The 22258-nt window shown below is 37.0% G+C and overlaps 1 protein-coding gene and 1 long non-coding RNA gene across 2 annotated transcripts in view; one reads left to right on the top strand and one right to left on the bottom strand.

Moving 5' to 3' along the window:
• DDX10 (DEAD-box helicase 10) overlaps nucleotides 1–22258 on the bottom strand; it is a 153535-nt gene that overhangs the window by 19150 nt on the left and 112127 nt on the right. The window contains exon 16 of the mRNA XM_030270460.4: nucleotides 20634–20690. Within this exon, the coding sequence (XP_030126320.4) occupies nucleotides 20634–20690 (57 nt within the window). The remainder of the gene's footprint in view (nucleotides 1–20633; nucleotides 20691–22258) is intronic.
• On the top strand, nucleotides 8306–11655 carry LOC115494860 (uncharacterized). The gene is made up of 2 exons (XR_003959878.4): nucleotides 8306–9616; nucleotides 10045–11655. It is a non-coding gene; the product is annotated as an uncharacterized lncRNA (long non-coding RNA).

Genomic DNA, 22258 nt, shown 5'->3' with positions numbered 1-22258 from the left:
CTCCTATTCCATCTGAAATTGAAACTGATTCCAACCAAAAATTTTATTATTTTCTAAAATATGTATATTATAGGCATATTATTGAAAAGTTACTAATTAAATAGCACCACCCTAAATACAGCACATACATGTAGGCAAAATTAAGTTGATCCAAGCAGATGCTGTATTGTAAGTTTAACATTTATGTCTACATTCTCTGCTGCTAACAAAATTTACTACTTCTTAGCATCATATCTTATGAGATTTTGGTACAGCTAAAAGGCTCAAACCTAATTTATATTCACTGGCTGAAAGAGGATGGTTAGAATAGACAAAGATAACCAGTTCCTCAAATCCTACTAAGCTTTTCAACTTTTAATGGCACCTTGAATTTAACTTATCAAATATATCAAATAAATAAAATATTTTAGAACTAGGAAAGGATACAAGTTGTTATGAAAAAGCAGTTAATTTTCCCTGTTAATGACTGTTCTCTTAATCGCATCTCTGAGACTTAATCAGCAACTTTATTTCTTGAATATTTTTTTTTCCTAGCAAATTTTTTCATAGGTCATTCCTTAATATCTTCATTTTTGCCACCATTTTAAAGTTCTCAAAGAAGTAAGTACCTAACAAATTAAAATATGTATAACTCTTTTTGTAATTGTTATTGAGTCAACGATTTTTTATATTGTGTTACGAATAAATATAAGATGATTTTTTCCCCATTCCCCCAAATATTTCCAACATATATGGAATATGTGAAGGAAATGAAAACAAGAAGCATAAACATTAATCTCTCTGATTTGCAAATAGATCACAACATGCTTAGAAAGCTGTCAGGAGGAGTTATTTTAGTCTAACTTTACCGCTCATTGGGAACTCCAGGTGAGCAGCTGAACTGCTCTGCCACCTTTCTGGTGTTACATAATCTGCCTGCAATTGCCATTTGCCATCCATCAGTAAGGACTGAGGACAGGAGCAGCAAACTCAAACAGCAGCCACTGGCTGGATGGAGACACACTGCCACAAACTGCCCTGCTGGGGTGTTCCACCACTGGCAGAAACCAATGCTTAAACTTATTATGCTCAGTATCTATCTCCTGAACTGCCGAGGGGTCAGGCAGGGCTTCCTATAGCCACATTAATTCTTCCCTGAGACCCAGCCTCAAGGATAATTTAGAGTCATTGGTCCTTAGTATCTCAATCTGGATAAAAATCTGAAGGGAACAACCATAACACACCCCAAACACAGAAATTATATTCAAATGCCAGTTTCTCCACTACCTGTGGTGGATTATTTATATTTGTGTAATCCTTCAATTCTTGACCTAATATGAAAACCAACACTTTTTTTTTCTTAGAAACCTTTTGCATCTGTTACGCTAAATAAAGACAGTCAAACAAAAGAACTGTGACTTTTAAACTGATTTCAGAGATATTGCAGTATTTCTCCACTGAGAAATGGTGGGCCCTAAGTGCCTGGTTCTCTTTGCACAGTCACACATTTTTGTAAGGGAAACGTTTTATTTTCAAAGTAGGATTTTTGCTTTCTTCAGGACTACAAGTCTTTGCCACAGAGAAGTGCATGATTTCAGCATTATGGAGTCGCTAAAATTATTTCTGCCTCAGAACAGCAACCTGATTATAAAATCCAATTATGATTTGATTGCATCCACAAACCTATCTCCTCACACACATATCTTAAATTGCTTACGCTTACTTTTTAAGTTCTTGCAAATTCACAAAATTTTGAGGATAAAATTTAATGATCTGTTGAAAATAAATAAATAATTTGTTATATCATATTGTACTTGGCATACAACATTAGCTCAGAGAACATTTGCTAGAGGTACTGTTAACTGAATATCCTTGTTACATTATGCATGACTTCCCAAAAGCACTGAGTACATAATATCCATCATGAAATTCAGAATATATAACTAAATTTAGAAAGAAGTATATTCAGACCTGTGATCAGCATTCTGACATCTCCAGTTATAAGTTTTAATTAAACTTGCTTTTGTATTAAGTCTATTTTTATTAAATAAGTACAGAACCCTGCTTTATACATTATGTATAAGTAAAAAAAAAAAATTAAAAGTAATTTGTAGATGCCTTTTGTTAAAGGCATAATTCAAGCCACTGTTCCATAACTCCTCTTCACAGTTGTGATGAAGAGGCACCACTGTGCTGAAGGTAATCAGTTTCTTTGAGAGCTTCAGTACCTTGCTGGCAATCCATTTTAGCACCCCAAATACTGCTTCCAGTGACAACAACCTGATAAATGAGATCAATGGGTAACAGAGAACACAGATTATTTGTAAATTTTGAAATATCTGAGACAGGCTGTGCTTCCAACCATTCTTTCTTTGAGAGCACCTTGGACAGAGGAGACCTGTGCTCTCTCATTGTTTAAATGTTTCTAGCAGCACACTAATTAAATTAAATCACCCTTCTTAAATGGTCTGTGATTTAAGGCTCAAAAAATATATTTAAAATACAAGGATATTTTACTTTATCTTAAGAAATCTTAAGCCTTAGTCAGACACCATATGACCTAGTCAGGGGTGCCATGTTCAAGCTTCTCTACTAGGAAGTCCACCATATCTCACTGAAGAGGCAGCTACAAGAATCAGCTGAAGTATTATTTAATTTATAACTATGCAACACTCCAAGAAATATACTACAGAGCAGATTTTTTATTAACATCTCATCTAAGTAAAATTAATTAAAAACTGTTACCAGCATACAACTATTTCTGTGCAGTTATAATTACTGAAGCTGCCATGACGGCATATGTAAAAAACAGTATAATTTGTTAAAAAACTATTCAGGACAACATTTGGATGACTGGAGGCCAGAGTAACACCTTCAACTAAATGCATTTGCATCAAGCCACTTGCTTGACAACTATGTTTTCTCTTTTAGTCTATGAAGTGCTACTCTGTGGACTGATGGTTGTGCATTCTTTTCAACTGGAGCTGAATTTAAATAAGCAAGGTCACAACTACAGACGAAATAAACCATTTCAAAGTGCTAGGGCTTTTAACATCTACAAGAAATCACCTACCAGTACACAAAAATAGTATCAGGATTAACCATTTCAGCTTTTTTCTTGTCTGATTATATATATTTAGATATATATTTTATTTATATATATAATGGGAAAAGTGAGAAATTAGAATACCTACTCCAATCATGATTTCAGGTAATTGAGATTAAAGTACAGAATATATGATGCAACTGGTTTATACTTTTTAGTTAAACTCTGATACCACTGAAACACTGAGTATCACATCCAGAGCAAAAAAATTTATAAGCAGTACCATGTCAGAAGTGCCACTACATCAACGACATCTTTATCTTTTACTATGTAGATACAACTCAATTGCTTGAAACAAAATCTAGATAGCATCAAAATTTAACTAATGCCGGAATGGACGGCACAGGCAGGCACTCCATAATAACCCTGCTGCCACATGCTAGAACACTTCACAAAACTTTACAAGGGAAACCTCAGATCCTGCACAAGTACCAGAAAACACAACTATGAAATGCCTCAGAAAGATTCTTCCTAGTTCTCATATAAACTAGGAAATTGTAGAGGAATATTTTCAGAGGCTGCTGCTCATCTAATTACAGAGCAAAACAAAAAGAAACCCTCAAGCTTCATGATTCAGATGGAAAGAAACAGATATATAAAATATCAGAATCTTGAACCCAAGAGCAAAATGTACCCCTGAGGTATGTCTCAAAGACCTCTAAGTTCTCCTCAGCAATATATTCTAACTTCAGTTCCCAGAGGAAGCAGAAAGTCACAAGCAAAATTTAACACTGGAATGTATCAAAACTATATTAATGTGAAGGATAAACAATAACTTGCTTTTAACTTTAGCCCTAACTTAATGACCTGATTGTGGAAGTTAAACCCATGTATCTCATCCTGATTCTTTTAAATGCACTTTACTGATACCGGTTTTGATAGCCTCTCTGACCACTTGACCATGGAAACAAATGCCATTGATACAAATATTTTAATTACTTTTTAAGAGCATTTTCAACTAATAAATCAGTATTTTTGTTCAGAGACAGCTGTATTACTACAATTAAGCTACTTTAAAATATTTTTGCACAAGAACGTGTAATACATGAAGATTCTGATTTGGAAAAAACCCAGCCTGCAACTGTCCAAATTAATACTTTCTACTTCTTTTGGTAAAACTAAAGTTTATCATCAGAAATTAAAAAACGTAAAACTACATTCAAGTTCTCCTTTCAAACACATATTTAAAAATAGCTTCCATAAAGTCAAGGCCTTACTTCCAATAGTGTACTAGGACAGATTTTTTCATTTTAAATAGCTTTCAAAGCTACAAGACAGGACAGATGAATAAACTTACAAAATAGATAAACAATGGCCAAAAATTAAAATAAAAATCCAGTTGTTCCTCAAATTACTAGATACTGCCTGATGACTATAAAGATTACTCCTATGAAATCCATCCCACTGCCTTTTAAAAACCATTCCCAGAAAAGATGACTCATGAGGATGCCTCACAAACAACAAGAAAGTACCAAATTTCAAGTGGTCTGACTTTCCTGAAGAGTTCCAAAGAATCCTCATCCAAAGGAAGAGTTCAGAATATTTCAGGCAAAACAGTAAAATATAAGATACAGTTTCTATCCTCTCCTTCATATGTACTACAGAAGATGCTGCTCTGTATCCAGAGCCTTGAGATTTTTTTCAAGCACTGCAGAAGTATTTTCTATACCTTTGCAATTTGACTCTCCAAATGAGAGTAAAATCTATTACTGACCTTGAGGACCATGTTTTTTCTATTTTGCTGGAATGACATTGTGATGAGCAAATTTTACTGCTGTAATTCAAGGAACAGTGCCATAAAAACACTGGCAGTCAATTAATGAAAAGCTAAGATGGCTATACAGTATTCTAACTGGAAAGGAATAACACATTTACAAAAACACTTATTGTTTTCAGTAAGCCACCATAATCCATATCTACACTTTTATTTATAACCTGCGAGCATCTGACAGTTTGTATGGTTAATTGCCAAAAAAGTGACAAAGCTGTTGAAATTCTGATGCTCTCTGTGTAACAGTATGACCTGGGAAACACCTTTGGAAATACCTCTCGACAGGAAGGTGATGTTACCAGCAAGAGATACAGAGAGCAGTGGAAACCTGACTTACCTACAGTTACTGAAAGAAAAGCTTGTACCATCTTCACATCATGTATACACTGCCATTTCTTTTTAACTCCATCTTTCTGTTGTTTCTCTTTTTAAAAGCCCTTCAGATAAGAGAGAGGAAGGACTGCCAAGCAAGCAAGCAATTAGCATGACAAAAGTGGGAAAACCTGCTGAAATCTTTGCTCCAGCCCCAGATTAAAAAAAAAAAAAAAAAGTCAAAGGAATTAATTCAGTATGTCCCAATACTCTTGCCTGCACATGTGAACAGAAGTAAATCCTGATTATAGACTACTGTGAGGAAAAACATACTAAAAGATCACGAGGCACTTAGTATTAATCACAAGGTTAGCAAAATTTAGATAATCTAACATACTGGACAACAATTTATTAACTTGCCATGGTAGCATGCAAGGAAAAGCTTTTCAGAATTCAAAGCTAAATGGCAATTTAAAAATTCAGTCCACGAAGACTTACATAACACTGTTTTAAATAACACTTGCAATTCACCAGAAATGAGTGTTCTAGAAATACTTTCAGTTAGACTTATGGAAGATTCAATTGGTTTAGAAGCTCCTTACAGTAAGAAAGCTGTTCTAAGGCCAGCCTGGAAAATATGAGTAGAGTTACAGAGGCTATTTCCTGCTCCTTCACAAGCTAGATAGTTGATGGTATTGCAATACAGAAGTAGTTTACCATCCAGCTTTGACACAATTTTCCAACACGCAACTCATTATCTTTGCTTACAAATACCATACTTAAAGTGCATGTATTTTAATTACAGTAAAATCACATCTGTAGTGGTTGATGGACAAAGAGACATCTGTCTCCGGACATCTTCAACATTTTACAGCTGTCTAAATGCAAAAACAGACTGAAAATATTCCCACTGAACAGTGAGGGTAACGGATTAATAGCTCTAGCAGCTACAGATCTGCCTGATGTTTCAAGCTACCAATTAAGAGCCAGGAAGAGAGCAAAAGGTTCTGGAAAGATGCTGTGTGGCTTTCTTCATAGTGAAACATATCAGGGCAAAAATATTAGGGCAAGTAGCTCATTCTTTTTAATACTGTTTATGACACTATTTCATTCTAGTATTGAGCTTGTGACTCAAATATCTGAAAAATGCTTGAGCTAAAAGTGTCTTTCTGAGGACAGTACTATATTAAGACAACTTCAAACATGCTAGGCATCTTACTGCCAAAGGTAATTTTAGACATCAGTATGCAGAGGGACAAAACGAGTCCTATTCAACATCACCATAAAACAGAATAAACAAGCAAACAAAAAAGCCAAACTTGAAAATTGCAATTTCTCGCTGTGTGTTTGAAACTATTCTCTTGTGCATATTCTGGAGATACTGCTGAAAACAGTTGCAGTTTGCTTTGAGGTCTACATGATATACACTAAGAAAAATTACAGAACTGCCAAACAATTTATGTACAACATAGATTTTTCACTATGGCCAAATCATCTTTGTTCAATAGCACACAATTAAAAAATACTCTTCTTTTTGGAATACTTACTAGAAGATGTTTCTAGAGAAGTTCCCCGTGAGTGGAAGGTTCAAGGCAAGGATGGATGGGGCTCTGAGCAACCTGGGCTAATGGAAGGTGCCTCTGCCCATGGCAGTAGAGCTAGAACCAGATGATCTTTAAAGTCTCTTCCAATCCAAACCATTCTTTCACTCCATGACTTCAGCAACCAGGGAAAGCATAACTGCTGCTACCTACTCAAGAAACAGCTTGCTCTTCCTCCTGGGACCCTGCTGCTCAGGCTGTAGCCAGAGTACACTCAGAATACATGAAACCAGAAGACTATGGCAGCATTTCTCACACACAGAAAAAGTACAGTGTTCATGAGAATTGGTATTTTATCAGTACCATGATTAGTATTTTAACTTCAGGCTTAAAATGAGACAGGAAACAACAGAATGATCAGTAGGAGTCACTGTACCACATTAAGAAGGAACTAAAACTCCCTCTACAACAAGTCAAGCTGGCTAGAAAGCTTACACTGTACTTTGCCTTTCTCTGGAAGTTACTAAAAGACAGCATCAACAAGAATTAAATTAATCATTCTCTAGTTTCTACTTGTCAATTAGAAATGCTTTGGCAGATCCATTCAGACAAAAGCTGCTTATCTTCTACCCCATCCAGAGGCACTCCCTGTGCATCTGTAAAGTCATTTTGATCTACCTCATTTCTCCAGAGGGACTTACAGACCCGCTCCAAAACTGGTGTACCATTCACAGTCTGGAAAAGGCTTCACTAGATATTATCCATAGGTGAACAATGGATTACTCAGTCAGCCATCATTTTTGTTCTGGCTATCAAGAACCAGAACTGAACAAGACTTTTCTGGTTCCTCTTGCTAACATCAAAAGCTAAAAATCAGAAGCAGAAACAGAATCCTTTAACACAGAAATCCATCTTTATAGTCATAGATTTTAAGACAGAAAGCCTCAAGAATAATATAGGTCTCAGATGGCCACAAAATGATCCTTATATTAAGTCAATACCTGCTTATTGAGACAGACCAGATCCTTAGATTATACAGTAATTTATGTATCTTTTATGTATTCTTTTAACCATCTTTTAACAGGTGCAATGATATTTACATATCTTTTAGGCAGTTTTACAAAGGGATATCCTTCCAGAAATCTAGAATATTTTGATGCTACTGTGAATGCTTTTAGTGACGGAAAAAAATCCCCAAGCACTTCTATATATGCAGGCTGTATTAATCTTTTTTATGCTCTTTATGTTCCTACCAAGAAGCCTTCTAGGAGTTTAATTCACTCAGTGTCTGACACTCAAATGCAGTTACCAATTTGTAAAATTACAGAATCCATAAAAATCTGAAAACAATTTCAACTGAAGACTGGATTTGAAGAGCAATGCCTAATGAATTACACATGGAATTGTCTTTCAAATGCCTTTCAGAACAAACAGGAGATTTTCTTTAGCACCTGAAAAACTAATCTCATTGATTTGTAGTAATGAATTAAGTTATGTCAATTCATTTTATGCAGAGCAAATTAACAGAATTCATATTTTAATTGGTGAATCAGATATCTACACTAATCTCCTGCTCTTTCTCTACATTTAGGTGCTTTCTGAATTTTTTCAGTATCATTGACATTATTAATTATGAGAACAAAAACATTAAAAAACATTTCAGGATGAACTAGAGCAGGAACTCACAATGATCCCTCACTGACTACCCAGAAAGTGCTTTCAACCCATGGCAGTCAGAGCAGCCCAGTCTCAGAAAAGCAATGACTGTCTAGCTTTTAATAAATAAACACACATACACTGAAGTCAGCTTCCTGCAAAGTGCAGCCCCAAGCTTACACCTCATCTGTGTCCACATAGCAACTCTGAAAAAGGGAAAACAAATACAGGACCTGTCTTTCTGCCATGGTACAAACTCTGCATTCACTGGCAACAGAGGGAACTGAATGGAATTCCCTCACAAATATGCTCACAAGAAAATTCCTTGTGATGTAATACTAGGACATCAAAAGTCATTTCACCAATTACATTGTACAGTTGAATATTTCTGATAAGCTTCTAAGTAAATTACTTTCAAAGTTAATAAATAATTTTTCTTCCTTTCTTGAGGCTGAAACTGTGATCTGGTCCTTCTGTCACAGGATAAATCCGAACAGCCTGGCCATATCAACCCATTTTAAAGATATGTCAACTTTTTACACACTTCAAAACAAATTTTAAATCAATGCTTTTCAGCCTGACACCTTTTGCTTTTCTGTGAACTTTGTCTGAGCCACAGTCTGACCTAGCAAATACAGCAAACCTAACTGACAGAATTAAGCATAAATGTGTTGCTTATAAGATCAACCAGACAGCTTCCCATCCTCTATTTTTACCTCTTCTAATTTGAGCTCTTTCTTTGCTTTACATTTGTCAGCTGGGTCTCTGTCTTGGGTTTGCATCACAAGGTTTTGGTAGCAGGGGGGAGCTTCTGCTGGCTCCAGAAGTCATCACTGTAGCTCCCCCCTGCTTGACAAAGCCAATGCCAGCCAGCTCCAAGAAAGATCCACCACTGGACAAAATGGACAAGCCCATCAGCAATGGTGGCAGCGCCTCTGAGATAAAATAGTTAAAGGAAGAACAAAAAACTGCACAGCTACAGCTGAAGAGGAATGAGAAAATGTGAAACAGCCCTGCAGACATTGAGCACAGAAGGATGGGGAGGAAGTGCCCTGATGTCGGAGCAGAGATTTTCCTCCATTCCATGGTGTCAACCATGGTAAGTCCACCTGCCACCCATGGAGCTCCATGGGGGAACAGAGTCCCACCCGTAGCCTATGGACAACACCAGGTCACAGCAGATGGATGCCTGAAGGAGGCTGTCTCACCAGCCCCAAACTAAAACCCTGAGAGTGAGCCAAAGACTTGCAGGTAAGTCCCTAAGATGAGCTGAAGACATATGACTGGCACTCTACCGCTTTACACTGTAACAGTCCAGTCCACTTCCATACATTGGGTTCTTTTAACATATTCCTTCTTCAAGTGTGTGTATGAAGCTCCCTTCTTTGAAGTGGGAATGTCCCTTCATAGATACTCCTTGTGGCTGAGTGAAAGAGATCTGCCTGCAGCTGGTGGTATGGCGAGTTACATCAATCTCTATTTAATGACTGTTTCTTTTTGCTAGCTTTAATATAATTGCTTTGACATAGAGCACTATACTATACTAAATGGTAATAGTAATTTTAGCTTTAAAACTGTATAATAAATAGTTCTGATTAAAATATTTTATCTAATCATTTGTCATAACAAATAATTCATTTTACATAAATATATCTGATTTGCCATCTTTAATCCTGCAGGACAAGGTAACTTAAAAGTGCTGACTGTCTGGGGCTAAGATCAGATCCAGCCTCACCGAGGCTTTTCTCTGCAAAGGAGTTCAGAAAGGAAGGGGGTCCTCTCTGCACCTCGTGACTCAGTGGGATGGCTCTTCTAGTAAACTTTGTCTGAAGCTCCCCATCTCACCCATGACAACAGGACCTGTGGCCCCATGGAGAGAGGAGCCCACACTGCAGCAGGTTTGCTGGCAGGACTTGTGACTCCCACGGGGGATCCACACTGCAGCATCTTGTTCCTGAAGGAACAGGGACCCACGCTGGAGCACTTTGTGAGGAGCTGCAGTTTGGGGAAGGACTCATGCAGAAGAAGTCCATGGAGGACTGTCTCCCCTGGGAGGAAACCCATGCTGGAGCAGGGGAAGAAGGTGAGGAGTCCTTCTGCTAAGGAGGAAAGAGCAGCAGAGTCAATGTGTGATGAACTGACCACAGCCACATTAACAGCCCACTCATCCTGCCTGGGGTAGAGAATTTGGGACTGAAGTTAAGTCGAGGAAGTTGGGAGGGGTGGGGAAAAGGTGATTAAAGATGTTTTCATTTTCTCATTATCTTACTCTGATTTGGTTGGTTATTACTTAAATTTTTTCATAAACAAAAAGCTTTGGTTTTATTCATAGAGTTATGCTGTAAAGGTACCTAGGAAGGATGAATTTCATAAATTCTATGCATTTCTTAAGTTAGTAAATACCTTGAATAGTTAAAATGACCCTTAGCACTACTTTTGTAGATACATAGCTTGCTAGAATATTAGGTGATGGGAAATTAAAAATGCTAATAACTTTTGGCATTTTTAACAGCATATGAATTAGCAAAGAAAATGGACTGAAATTGCTATTTATTATGAAACTTAATGATCTTTATGAGCTTTCACCTCAAATAGCCACTCATGTACATCACATAAATGAACACTTACTGTGATGGTAATTAATCAATCACCATCCCTTGTCCACCCAGAATTTTTCTTGCTGAAAATTTGAAAGCCTTGGCAAATTGTTCAAAAGGAATGAAGAGAGGAGAATACGATACTAGTATAAACCAGGTCTAATCCTATTACATGCTGCTGACTGCCTTACTGACATATGCTCAACTTACCTTATTATTAGTCATAACTGTTTGTTTTGCAAAGCTGCTTATAAGAAAATTCTACTTATTTGTAAGTATTTTCCTTAAAGTATGAGGAAGGACCTGTTTTGCAAAGCTGCTTATAAGAAAATTCTACTTATTTGTAAGTATTTTCCTTAAAGTATGAGGAAGGACCAGTTGTTAATCTACCAAAATTCCCACCACGGCAAACTGCGAGAAAGGAAGCAATTCCTTATACATATGCAGCTCCAGCTGTAGGAATGCATCTACACTCTGCAAACCTGGGGCCTGGATACTGTAAAAGCAATGCTTCCACAAGACACTCCAGGACCTACACCACAGAGAAGAACAGAAGAAAAAGGGCCAGCAGGATGCTGCAGGACCTATAGGGTGGTGACTTTATTTCTACTTAGGTCTCTTTCTCTTCACCACTCACTCCTCCCTGTACCTCACATTCACTGTTAAATAAAATCTGTACTCTTGACCTTGGCATATGGTCTTGTTTGCACCTTCATTTGGACAAGGCATCTTTTAAAACTTGAATCCTAGCAATGGCCCAGCAAAATATTACCACTATATATTCATTTGAAGGAATGTCAGAAAAATACGAGAACTTACAGTATGAAGAAAACAAAACTAGCAAAAAAAAAAACCTCAAAACTTTTCTCTAAAAATGCTGAGCACATTTCCTAAGGCTCTGCTACTAGATGATGCTATTATATTTCTTCTTGTTATTCCCCTTTACGTCTGCTCTTGGTTTCCCCACAGCAGAAAGTAACCAAATAGAAGCAATATCAGCCTGAAGTTAGCTCCTTCCAAAGAAACAGAAAACAGGATAAAGACGCAGCAGGAGATAATAAACCTGTAAATCCACCAAAAAAAATCATGAAAGAACAGAGGAAAAAATAAAACAAAACAATACAAAAAAAAGTGAAAGGAAACATTAGGCCTTAAAGAAAAGGAACACTGAGGGAACCAACACAGAAAGACCCAGGTCCTAACGGACTCCATATACAAGATGGAGCTTCATTTGGGGGAAGTATGGACTTACCAGGTTACCCATGAGGTATTAAATAACCATGTGTTAGTTACTAGCTTAGCATTTGTTATTAACAAACTGTTCGGTTTATCACTGCAGCTGATAGTGTGAAAGAACAGAAAACTTATTAAAATCTCTGCACATTGTGGTAAAACAAGGGATACTGCACTACTGATCTAATATATTTGGCATGGGAGGACTGACAAAACACAAAATCTTTAAAAATTTTGGAAAAAAATATATTTGAGAGAACAACCAAGAACTTTTTCTTTCTCTTTTAATGCTCACTTAAGATTCAGCATAAAGCAACTGGAATCCTGGTGACTGCATGACCCTAGAGCATTCTGAAAAAACAACCTCAGAAGAATTCTAAGATGTTTGAAACTGCAGCATTATCAGTCAGAATGCAGATAATGGTCTTCTGATTGCCCAAATCAATTTTCCTCACTAGCAGCAATTACAACTGCTATAGCAGACTATGTACAATACTGCAAGTAACACATTCCAAGAATATAAACAGGGGGGATGCTGAGAAAACAGAACTGCTTAATTTAAAACTAAATACCACCGTGTGCTGCATGAAGATGTCATCAAAACACATCTGAAAGATTACCCCTGCTCATTAGCCAGTTAAATCATTCTGAAGTTCACATCTGAGATATGGAGCAAAACAGAACTCCTGCATCTGAAGTCTATAATCTAAGAAAGTTTCAAACACATAAGGAAAGCTGCAAAGCTGCTCAGAGTACTACCGGAACAAACCAAGGTGAAAAATAAATAAGTTTGAACTATCTCATACAGCTTACTTGTGAAATGCAATCATCTGCACAATATTTGTATGGATAGAACTGAGGAATGTGAATACACCTGGCTTTTCACAATAGAACAGGAAAAGACCTCTCAACCCAGAGAAAATACCCATTTCCCAAATAAATGCTTTGAGTGAAACTTGCTGTAAGCCTAAAGTCAGTATGTCTGCCTTGGCTGGAGTTTCCTACTTCTTCAGGATTATGAGCAGAGATGGAAAAGAGGGTGAAGATCTCCAGAAGTTCAGTTCCAGGCAATTTTTCTGTACTGTGTTGATTATGGCATCAAAGAACTGTGGTCAGACAAAGGCAAGAAGAACTCCACACTAATAAACAACAATTTGCTGTTCCAAACATGTATGGAACACAGCGAATGAGCTTGGAGTAACAGCTTTAAATTTTGTGCTTTAGAGGGAGAGAAATTTCAAATACTGATTACTAAACACTATTAAGGAGTAACACAGAGCAGATAAAAAAAATGAAGTATCCTTAAAATTAATTTCATATCACGGTCTATTTACTAAGATGAAAATACTCTAAGAAAGGTTTATAATATTTTTGAACAGCTTTATTTTTTTTCTTCTTTTCATAGTGGTGGATCTGCTGCTCCAGCATTGTCTATTGCCTCTTACTCCTTGGCCAGAGTCAGGAAGGACCAAAGCAATCTTCCATGTTCTGCTCAGAGACTACTCAGGAGGGTGTTAAATCAGTGAAGAAACCGAACAAGAAATTTTGGAAGCCAGGAAGAAATGATGCTGCTGTGCAAGAATAGCAGAGCTCTTGAATTGCTTTCCCTGTGCTCCAGCACACTGCCATATGCAGGCAGAAACCTCATGGTGGAATTCTGCTCCTAATATCCACGGAGACAGACAAAGAGTAAGGATGAAGCTGAGTAATATATACCTCCTTTGCTCTAAAGAGGGGTGGATCTGAAGCAGCAACTCCTGTAAACACTTCTATGCTGAGCCCCATCCAAGACTTTTGGTGGAATGCTGCCAAAGCATTCCTCAATTCTACAACTACCAAGAGTTATTTTTAACTATATGATATAAATAAATTATTACAAGCCCACTTAAGTAATGAGGAAGAATCAAATGCATACTTACTCAGTTTGCAATTTTCATAGCCTAAACTTTCAGTGAGAAAACCTAGGTGTTTCTTTTGACCCCCAATATGCCAATTTTATTGTTAGTTCTGAAATAAAATTATGTAGTCTTTAACACACTGAAAGCTCTGAAGCTCAGCAGTTGTCTCCAAAACCTCTGTTCCAATCAAACTTACACAGACATTCTAAAAACAAAAGTTTTTCCTGAAGAACAAAAAGTTAAACAGTGTAATATTCCTGGAGTCTACTGGAGAAATTTCATCAGCCCATGATGAAATTTGGAATATTTAAACAATAATTTAGAAATTTAAACAATCATTTACAATCAAGTAAAGCAATAACTTTTGTGCTTCCTAATATGCCAGAAATCCTGTTACTCTGCTCTTAATATTACATATTTCATCAAAAGCTCCCGTAGAACTACAAGCCATCAATATTAGAAACAGACCCCAAAAGTTTGAAGAAAAAAGAAACTTTCTCTCTTCACCATAAATGTGCAAGTGAACACAAAACAAGGAATAAGGTATAGGCATATCAGACATGGTAATGAAGATGCACTTGTGCTGATCCACTGTGCATCTACCTCATCCCAGCAGACCTTCAGGGAATAAGAGAGTATTTGCAAGGTCCACAGTCCCACTACTATGCTTCTGAGTCAGGTCTCTGAAGAAATCACCTCAGTGACAGGTGAAACATCAGCTTTTGGCATGTAGAGCAGCAAACTCTCATCACATACCACATATGATTAAAAATAACAGTTGTGAACATGATACTCACTAAATTCAATTGCTAAAGCCATGGTCAATTAGTTTAAATGGTCAATCTGATAAATATGTTTGAAATCCTCAGTGTGCTGTTGGATGCAATGAAAAGGTTTACAGAAGCATGGGTAATTGGCAAATCAATCCATCAAGAATCCTTACTTGCAACTTGTTCAGGGTCACAACGCCAAAATATTGTTTTAATCATAGAAATTCTTAATTGCAGAAAATACAGGATGTATTACAGCTTTACTTAAAGCAATTCAATTGTTATATTAACTGGAATCAATGTTATTTTCAAAAATCAAAATACAGATAACATTTCCATACATGCATATAATACCCATTTTCAAATATTAACTTAAAATACTGTACAATACCTTGATTTTAAAAAATGTTTTAGCATACAAGTAGTTCAGAATCAGGAATTCATTTTCCATCTCACAAACTCACTTTGAAATGAAATTACTAAATTAGTATGTTAAGATGTTGATATCCTAAATTACTCTGTTTATTCACAGAGCTTCTCAAGGAAATTCAAAACACTCAAACCTTGCACTGAATAAATAAAGCTACTTACACCTTTTGGATATGCCTCCAGAATGCAAGAGTTAACAGACCAGAACTACTTTTAAACTAAGGTTAATGAGATTGTTTTAAGAAACAAGTTTGACTTATTAAAAGGGATCAAATTGGCATGGTAATTTCAGTTGTAAGCTCCTTACATTAAACAAACTCCAAGTTTTTGTAGAAGAACATGACCTCATTTTTTGCTGTTCTTTGTGGGTTTAGAATCAAAAATAATTATTGATGAAGAATAATTTTAAGTCCTGAGGCTACATCAGCACAACATAACTCTCTCTTCCTTAAGAACAACAAATCCCCACAATCTCATCCTCCAGACCATCAGAATGAGCTGGCCCTGAAACCCTGCTCCAGCTCCAGAAATCACAGGGAGCTAAAGCAATGCCTCCTCAATACCACCCACGAGAGGGTCATGAGAAGTGACCAGAACAATGCATCCTCATCATTAACCACCATGAGACGTTCACAAGAAAACTCAGTGACCCCAGTGATCAAGGGGATTTTGGAACCTGGATTAATAGGAGAGACAGACCAAATTCCTCCTTTACTCCTGTAAACCTCTTTACCACACTGAAATTACTATTCACACTGAATCCAGTGTTTCCAGCCTAAGCACAAGCTGTGGGCTAGATCTCAAGAAAAGGGACATTCAGGGCAGAAGCAGAGGTGATATAAATACTGTAACTACAGGAATTATCCATAATGGATGAAGAATTTTCACAATATTCTGAAGTGTATATTTCAATCAGCCACACCTAAGGATTTGACTTCTCCCTTCCTGTTCAAATTTTCCTACATGGTGCAAAGACTTCTTGAGCTACATCTGGCAAGTCTATCTCAAATTCCATGAGGGGGGATGCTGGAGATTAAAACAAAATGGTGGGTTTAAGCATTTTTCTGGTTAAAATCTCAACAGAGTATGGTACAAGGCACAGAAAAGAGAATGCTATATTGAGCATTTTAGCTTGCAGTGATGTGATATAGGCAGGTATCAATGCCTGAATCTGCCATATCTTTGAGCCCCTTGTTCACCCATGTGTATTTTGTAGATGTGCTCACAGCAGAAAGATTCATTGTGACTCTCAAAAATCTTAAATTATATATATAGTATATATTTTATAAAATCTCATAAGCAAGCATTAATTCCTGTGGGAACAGCAAAATATATTAGGGAGAGAACAGGAGAGAAAGGGAGGAGAGAAGTTAAAACACATTTATTATCCTGCTGTTGCTGTTGATCTTTTAATGTTCTATAATTACTCAGCAAGCATTCAATTCCCAAGAAAAAGCAGCCCTGACAAGCGAGCTCTTGGATTTCTTCTATAAGTCAGTTTTCCAGCTGGGTAAGAATCCCCATCTTCAGTTTTGTCCAGTGAAAATAGGAAAAAACAGTAAGGAGTATGTCTCAGTAAGGAATATGTGTTCAAGCTGGATTTCTTTAAGTTTTCAGTAGCCTACATTTTTCTTATGGACCTTGGATAAACAGCTTTTCCTCTGCTAGTCAAGCTTTTTCAGGTTTTTGTTTTGCTTTGGACACCAGCATGGTGTAACTGCTACAGGACTGCCAAAACCTGAATCAATGCACCAAACTGCCATGACTGAGCAAGTCTTACCTCCTGACACTGCTTACAGATGACATCCGAATTATTTCTAGCAGACAGCAATCAATGCCTTCTTTTAGGGACCAGGTATCACTTCCTGCATGCTGCTGGGAGCTGAGAGTTGAGGATCACCTAGCACATCAGTGCTGGGCAGGGAACAGCACCTTCTCCTGACTCCTGCTCTGCTCTCCCCTGCTGAAGCACAGACCTGTTTAGCTGTTCCCAGAAAATTCCTTTCCTACAAAACCAATTTTTTTTTTAAAAGAAATCAAAATCTTTCTGACTTCATAATTCTCAATACATCAGTAGTGCTCTAAGGCATCAGGGTAGCAAAATACTAAAATCACTCAAGAAGAAATACAGTCCTGCTTAGCTTCACTGCAGTGAGCAGTTGCTAGTAGGGCAAGGACCTTTAAATACTGGTTGAAACCTGAAAGTACTTTAAACAGATTAAGAAATCAGTATGTGTAGATTCTAGAAGAAAAAGTGGAAAGCCACAAGCACGGGGATATCCTGCTTGGGGCCTGGGGCTGGCTTCACTCAGCTCCTGTCCCAGGGCAGCTGTCACTGCCTGATGCTGCTGCCCAGTACTTTATTTCTTGCTCAAGAGACTATTTCTTGCCTAATTTTCTCCAGACTATCTTCAAGTAAACACTATTGAAATTTGTTGGAGGGTTTGAGGACTATAATTTAGTTAGTACTAAGTGACTACAAAGTATGTGCTTCTTTTCATCTTAAAACATTTCATTTGTATATATCACATCAAATTCTCATAAAATGGGAGACAATTAAAATCTTTAAGACTATAAAAAAACAAAACATCCAACCCCTAAATTTTCAGTTTTTCTTCAATAAGAACACATGAGAAGACTTCTTTTATCTGTTTTCAGAGCCTTTTGCATGTCAATTTATTTAATGGTCATAAATACCTAGAAATACTTTCTCCAAAGCATCCTTTAACAGTCTTCACTTCTTAGTTTATTTATTGCATGGAGATTTATCCAAGGTGGAGTCAATAACACTGCAGCTACCTTCTCATCTAATCTCCTGCTCAGGCACACTCAGCAGAGCGTGCCAAAATCTGGTTAGTCAATTCCAGTTGCAGCAAGCCTGGCCCGTCCCAGCATGATAAAGGCTCAGCAAAATTTTCCCTGCAATTGCTCCTGCAGCACAAGAGGAAAAGAGAGAATATCCTTCCCTCCTGTAATTTTTCTTCTCTTTTTTTCCCCCTAAGTTCACAAAGAATTATTATTTAATACTAAGAATGGGAAAGTAAATTTCTTTATTGGTCATGTCAAACCTGGTGGGCTGCGTGAAAGACAGCAAACTAATACTTTGTAACCCAAGGAATTTGTAACCTGAGGGAGATAGTTAATAAAACAAACAAGAGGATAAAGCAGATAGATGTGGAAAACAAATTATGACCACAGCTGCTCTGAAGTGACTGGCTACTCATAATTGTTGATCTAGTCCTTTTCTCCAGCTGCTAAACTGCATTAACATGGCTAAAAATATCTTTTCTATTTTTTTTTGGCTCTCCTTATTGCTTTCCCTTTCAAGAAAACACTACTAATTACCAAAGGAGTAGTGTATGGCAGAGTAAGTGGGTCACAAGCCATATTAGGAAAGTACTAGTGAAAATGTCAACATTTTTTGAATTCCTCATTTAGGGAGCATATATTTTCTAAACAGCTTTATGTTCCAGTAGTTTCTGTGTTTTACCATTTCCTCCTCCTCTATTCCCCTGGGTATTGTGTACGAGCTGCTTGAGTCATATCCCACACAGACTATGGAGAAGTTCAACTACTGTGGCCTCATGTCTAAGATCCTGAGAAGCAGGCAGTGCTGTTAATTAATTCCTCAGACACCCAGCAGACAGAAACTGGCACCTTTATCTACTGTCTACTGCTCCCTTCCAGTTCCAGGCATGAACAGCCCAGGTCCAAGCTGGCAGACTTGCCCAATGGAAGCATTTTCCTTGAAATGAGCCACACTGAAAATGACAGGACTTGGCTGCACAGAGTTCTGGCAAGAACAGCCTCTAAACAACAGAAAAAGCCCCACAGTTTTCATCAAGGAGACATGTCAGCTCCCCAGGCTTGCACCTTATTGCAGAGAGTGAGACGAGTGCTTCCGGAATAAAATGAAATCAAAGCAATAGCAGGTTTGCACAGCTGGTCCCCTCAAGGAGAGCATGTGCCAATCTCACACCAGACCAGCACTAGTAAATCAGCTTTCCAAACGCAAGTGCTGCACAGAGGAGAGCCAGGAGTGCATAAAATTGTGGGCTTGGGGCTAAGACTCCACATTTAGCCCATATCATACCTACGGACATACAACCCTCCCCACACACAAATCATTCCTCAACAGGGATAAACTTCATTCACTTTCCAACAGCACTGACAGATTCATTCACTTGGTCAAAAACAGGACAGGAGATGTACATCAGCAAGCAGATAATTTTGAAAAAATGGATTTCTTTCCACAGCTGCTGAATAACATTTGATTCCCTAAAAAGAGGCCAAAATAACAAGCAGTATTCATGAATGTGATACAGCTTGATTTGATCAATGTTTTCTCCCTTTATTAAGATGTTTGTTAATTATTCATTCCATAATTTTCCTAAAATGCTTGCTAAATGCATTAAAAAGTATGCATCTTTATACATTCAATTACAGGCAGAAAATTTCTATTGCTTGATTGGGGAGTCATGATGCCAACAGCTCTCATAGCTTGCCATCTTTGAAGGCAGAATCATACTTAAAACTGAATGTAACTAGGCTTTTCATCTGAAACTGTAATTACTTTCCACTTCAGAGTTACACAATGGAGCATCTTCCTACGCTTAAGCCTCCCAGAGCACAGCCAGCTTGCAAAAATCAGACAAAGAACATTATCAATTTTCTCAAGGGAGTAAGATATTTGCCGACTGTCAAGAAGAAACAGTAACTATTCATTTGTAGCAAAAGTAGATGCAGTGTCACACACCACCATGTCAATATTCCAGAAATCACCGCAGCTGAATGAAACCTCAGTTTATTGCAAACCAAGCAACATAAAAAGTAGAATAGCCTCTAGGAAATTAGTAACAAATACATGTTTTGTTTGGGGTAATGAGGGGAAGGAATGGACTTCAATGTAGTACTTGCTATTTAAAAAAAACTTCAGCAGAAAAAGGTTGGAGCAAGACTTGGCACAAAAAAAAAAAAATAAACTCCCTGCCTATAAATTATAAACATGACCCAAGTCAAGGAAAAAAATGGCATCAGTGCTTCAGATGGAATTGCAGCTCACCTGATATTCATAACAAAGAGGATGAAATTCCAAAAGGCTTCCACATATTTTATGTATTTATACATACACAAACACATATATTCCTGCCTTATCAGAATCCTTCTATACCAAGTTATTTCAACCACATCAGAGCCAAGGGAGTAAGAAAACAAAAGCAAACAAAAATGCCTTTAAAGAGCAGTTAATGACAACACCGTTTATTAAAAAAAGGAATGAAACAATTTAAAAACTGTTTCAAACCTCAACCAGTAGCTTGATCAAAACAACAAAACTCCTTACCTGTGCATTCTTATTCCTGGCTTCTCTTCTTGCTGCTTTTTCTTTTAGCCTCTTCTCCTGAAATAAACAAGATGTACAGTTTTAAAGCAAACTCTTGCACTCTTTTGTGGTTTTTTTTTTTAATATTTTAAGATTAATGTTGAGTCATCTAGGTATTTTTAATGTACACATGTTAGACTAGTGGTATTCACCCTACATGTTATTGAAAAAAATAAATAAAAGTGTGTCTGAATAAGACACTATTCATTCTTCTTGCTCTTAAAGGAAATTATAAAACTACAAGAATGATTGAAGCTCATATTTTATCAAGATATAGTACTCTTAAAGGAATAATGCAGCTGAGTAATTTAACAGAGCTAGTATTTGTCTGTAAAATAAAGTAGTTAAAATGATACTAAGGGATCCAATTTTTCTTATTTCTCAGTGACCTAAAATAAAATCAAATCCACTTAACAAACTAAAATGAAACTTTTCCTAACTTCAGAATTGCTAAAGTAACTGCAGAGTGAAAGCTAAAACACCTTCTCCCTTTCTTAATTCCATTACCAACAAACACTTTACAAAAGCATTTGCTTAGTAATTGCATTGATTCAGAAACCACAATAAAGTTCTCTTAACCAAAAAGATTCTGCTACAGGAAAATTACCTAAATGCAGTGATAAAACTTATCCAAAGCTGCCTGCTAGATCTGTCAGCATACAGAAGTACCCAACATATTTAAATCAAATTACATTTATTGCTGTTTGTTTTGTTTATTTTTACACCAGCTGAAGTATTTCTCTAATTATATCCCTCAAATTCTTTATTTTATGAGGAAAAGACAGAAATTCAAGTGAGAGCACACCCTCTAGAAAAGCACATGGCTCCCTCTTTTTATCTTAGTCATCCGGATGACATTGGTATTGAAACTCTTTTATGCTAGCATAAAAATGTTTCTGAAATACAACTCAGTTTCTCTGAGCAATATAGGCCACCCTGGCATCAGCACATTTAGACTCAAGTCCACATAAAAGGAGACATTAACATCAGTCCAGGGTCAGCACTTCAGCACAGAGACGGCTGAATTGCAGTTACATACCAGCTCACTCATGGGAGTAATGAGAAAGCTACAGCTTCAGCAGTCCTGGTGCCATTTCATCACAATGATGCTGCCAAAACATATTGGTAGGTATCACACAAAGTTGTTTAGAAAAGCAGTGTTTGACTGCAGACATAGGAAAAGGAGAACACAGGCACCAAGATTTTCAAAGTTGGAGTCTAAATTCAGGGCCTTTTGAGACATTTGCCAGCTATATGCCATTTTCTATTCTCCCAATTGCCTAAACTACGGAAGTATTAGCTTATTTTCAAAATCCCTTTCTGTGTAAGTCAGCCTCTTCTCTCCAAATCAAAATGAAACAATTCCCCAATGTTTTGTGCAAAGCTGTCTAACTCTAACAACTCAATACACTCAGAGTTACATGCCAGAGCCTTTAATGCATGCTGTGAAAACAAACAAACAAACAAACAAACAAAAAAAAACCACAAAAAAGAAACCACACTACTGTAGACAGATACAACACAGCTGCCTTATTATTTTAGGTATGTTGAAGTATCAAAAAGAAAAAAAAAAAGAGAGAGGAATA

This window comes from Taeniopygia guttata, chromosome 1, assembly GCF_048771995.1.
Source record: "Taeniopygia guttata chromosome 1, bTaeGut7.mat, whole genome shotgun sequence".
Classification (NCBI taxonomy): Eukaryota; Metazoa; Chordata; class Aves; order Passeriformes; family Estrildidae; genus Taeniopygia; species Taeniopygia guttata.
This window is presented reverse-complemented; position numbering and strand designations above follow the sequence as displayed.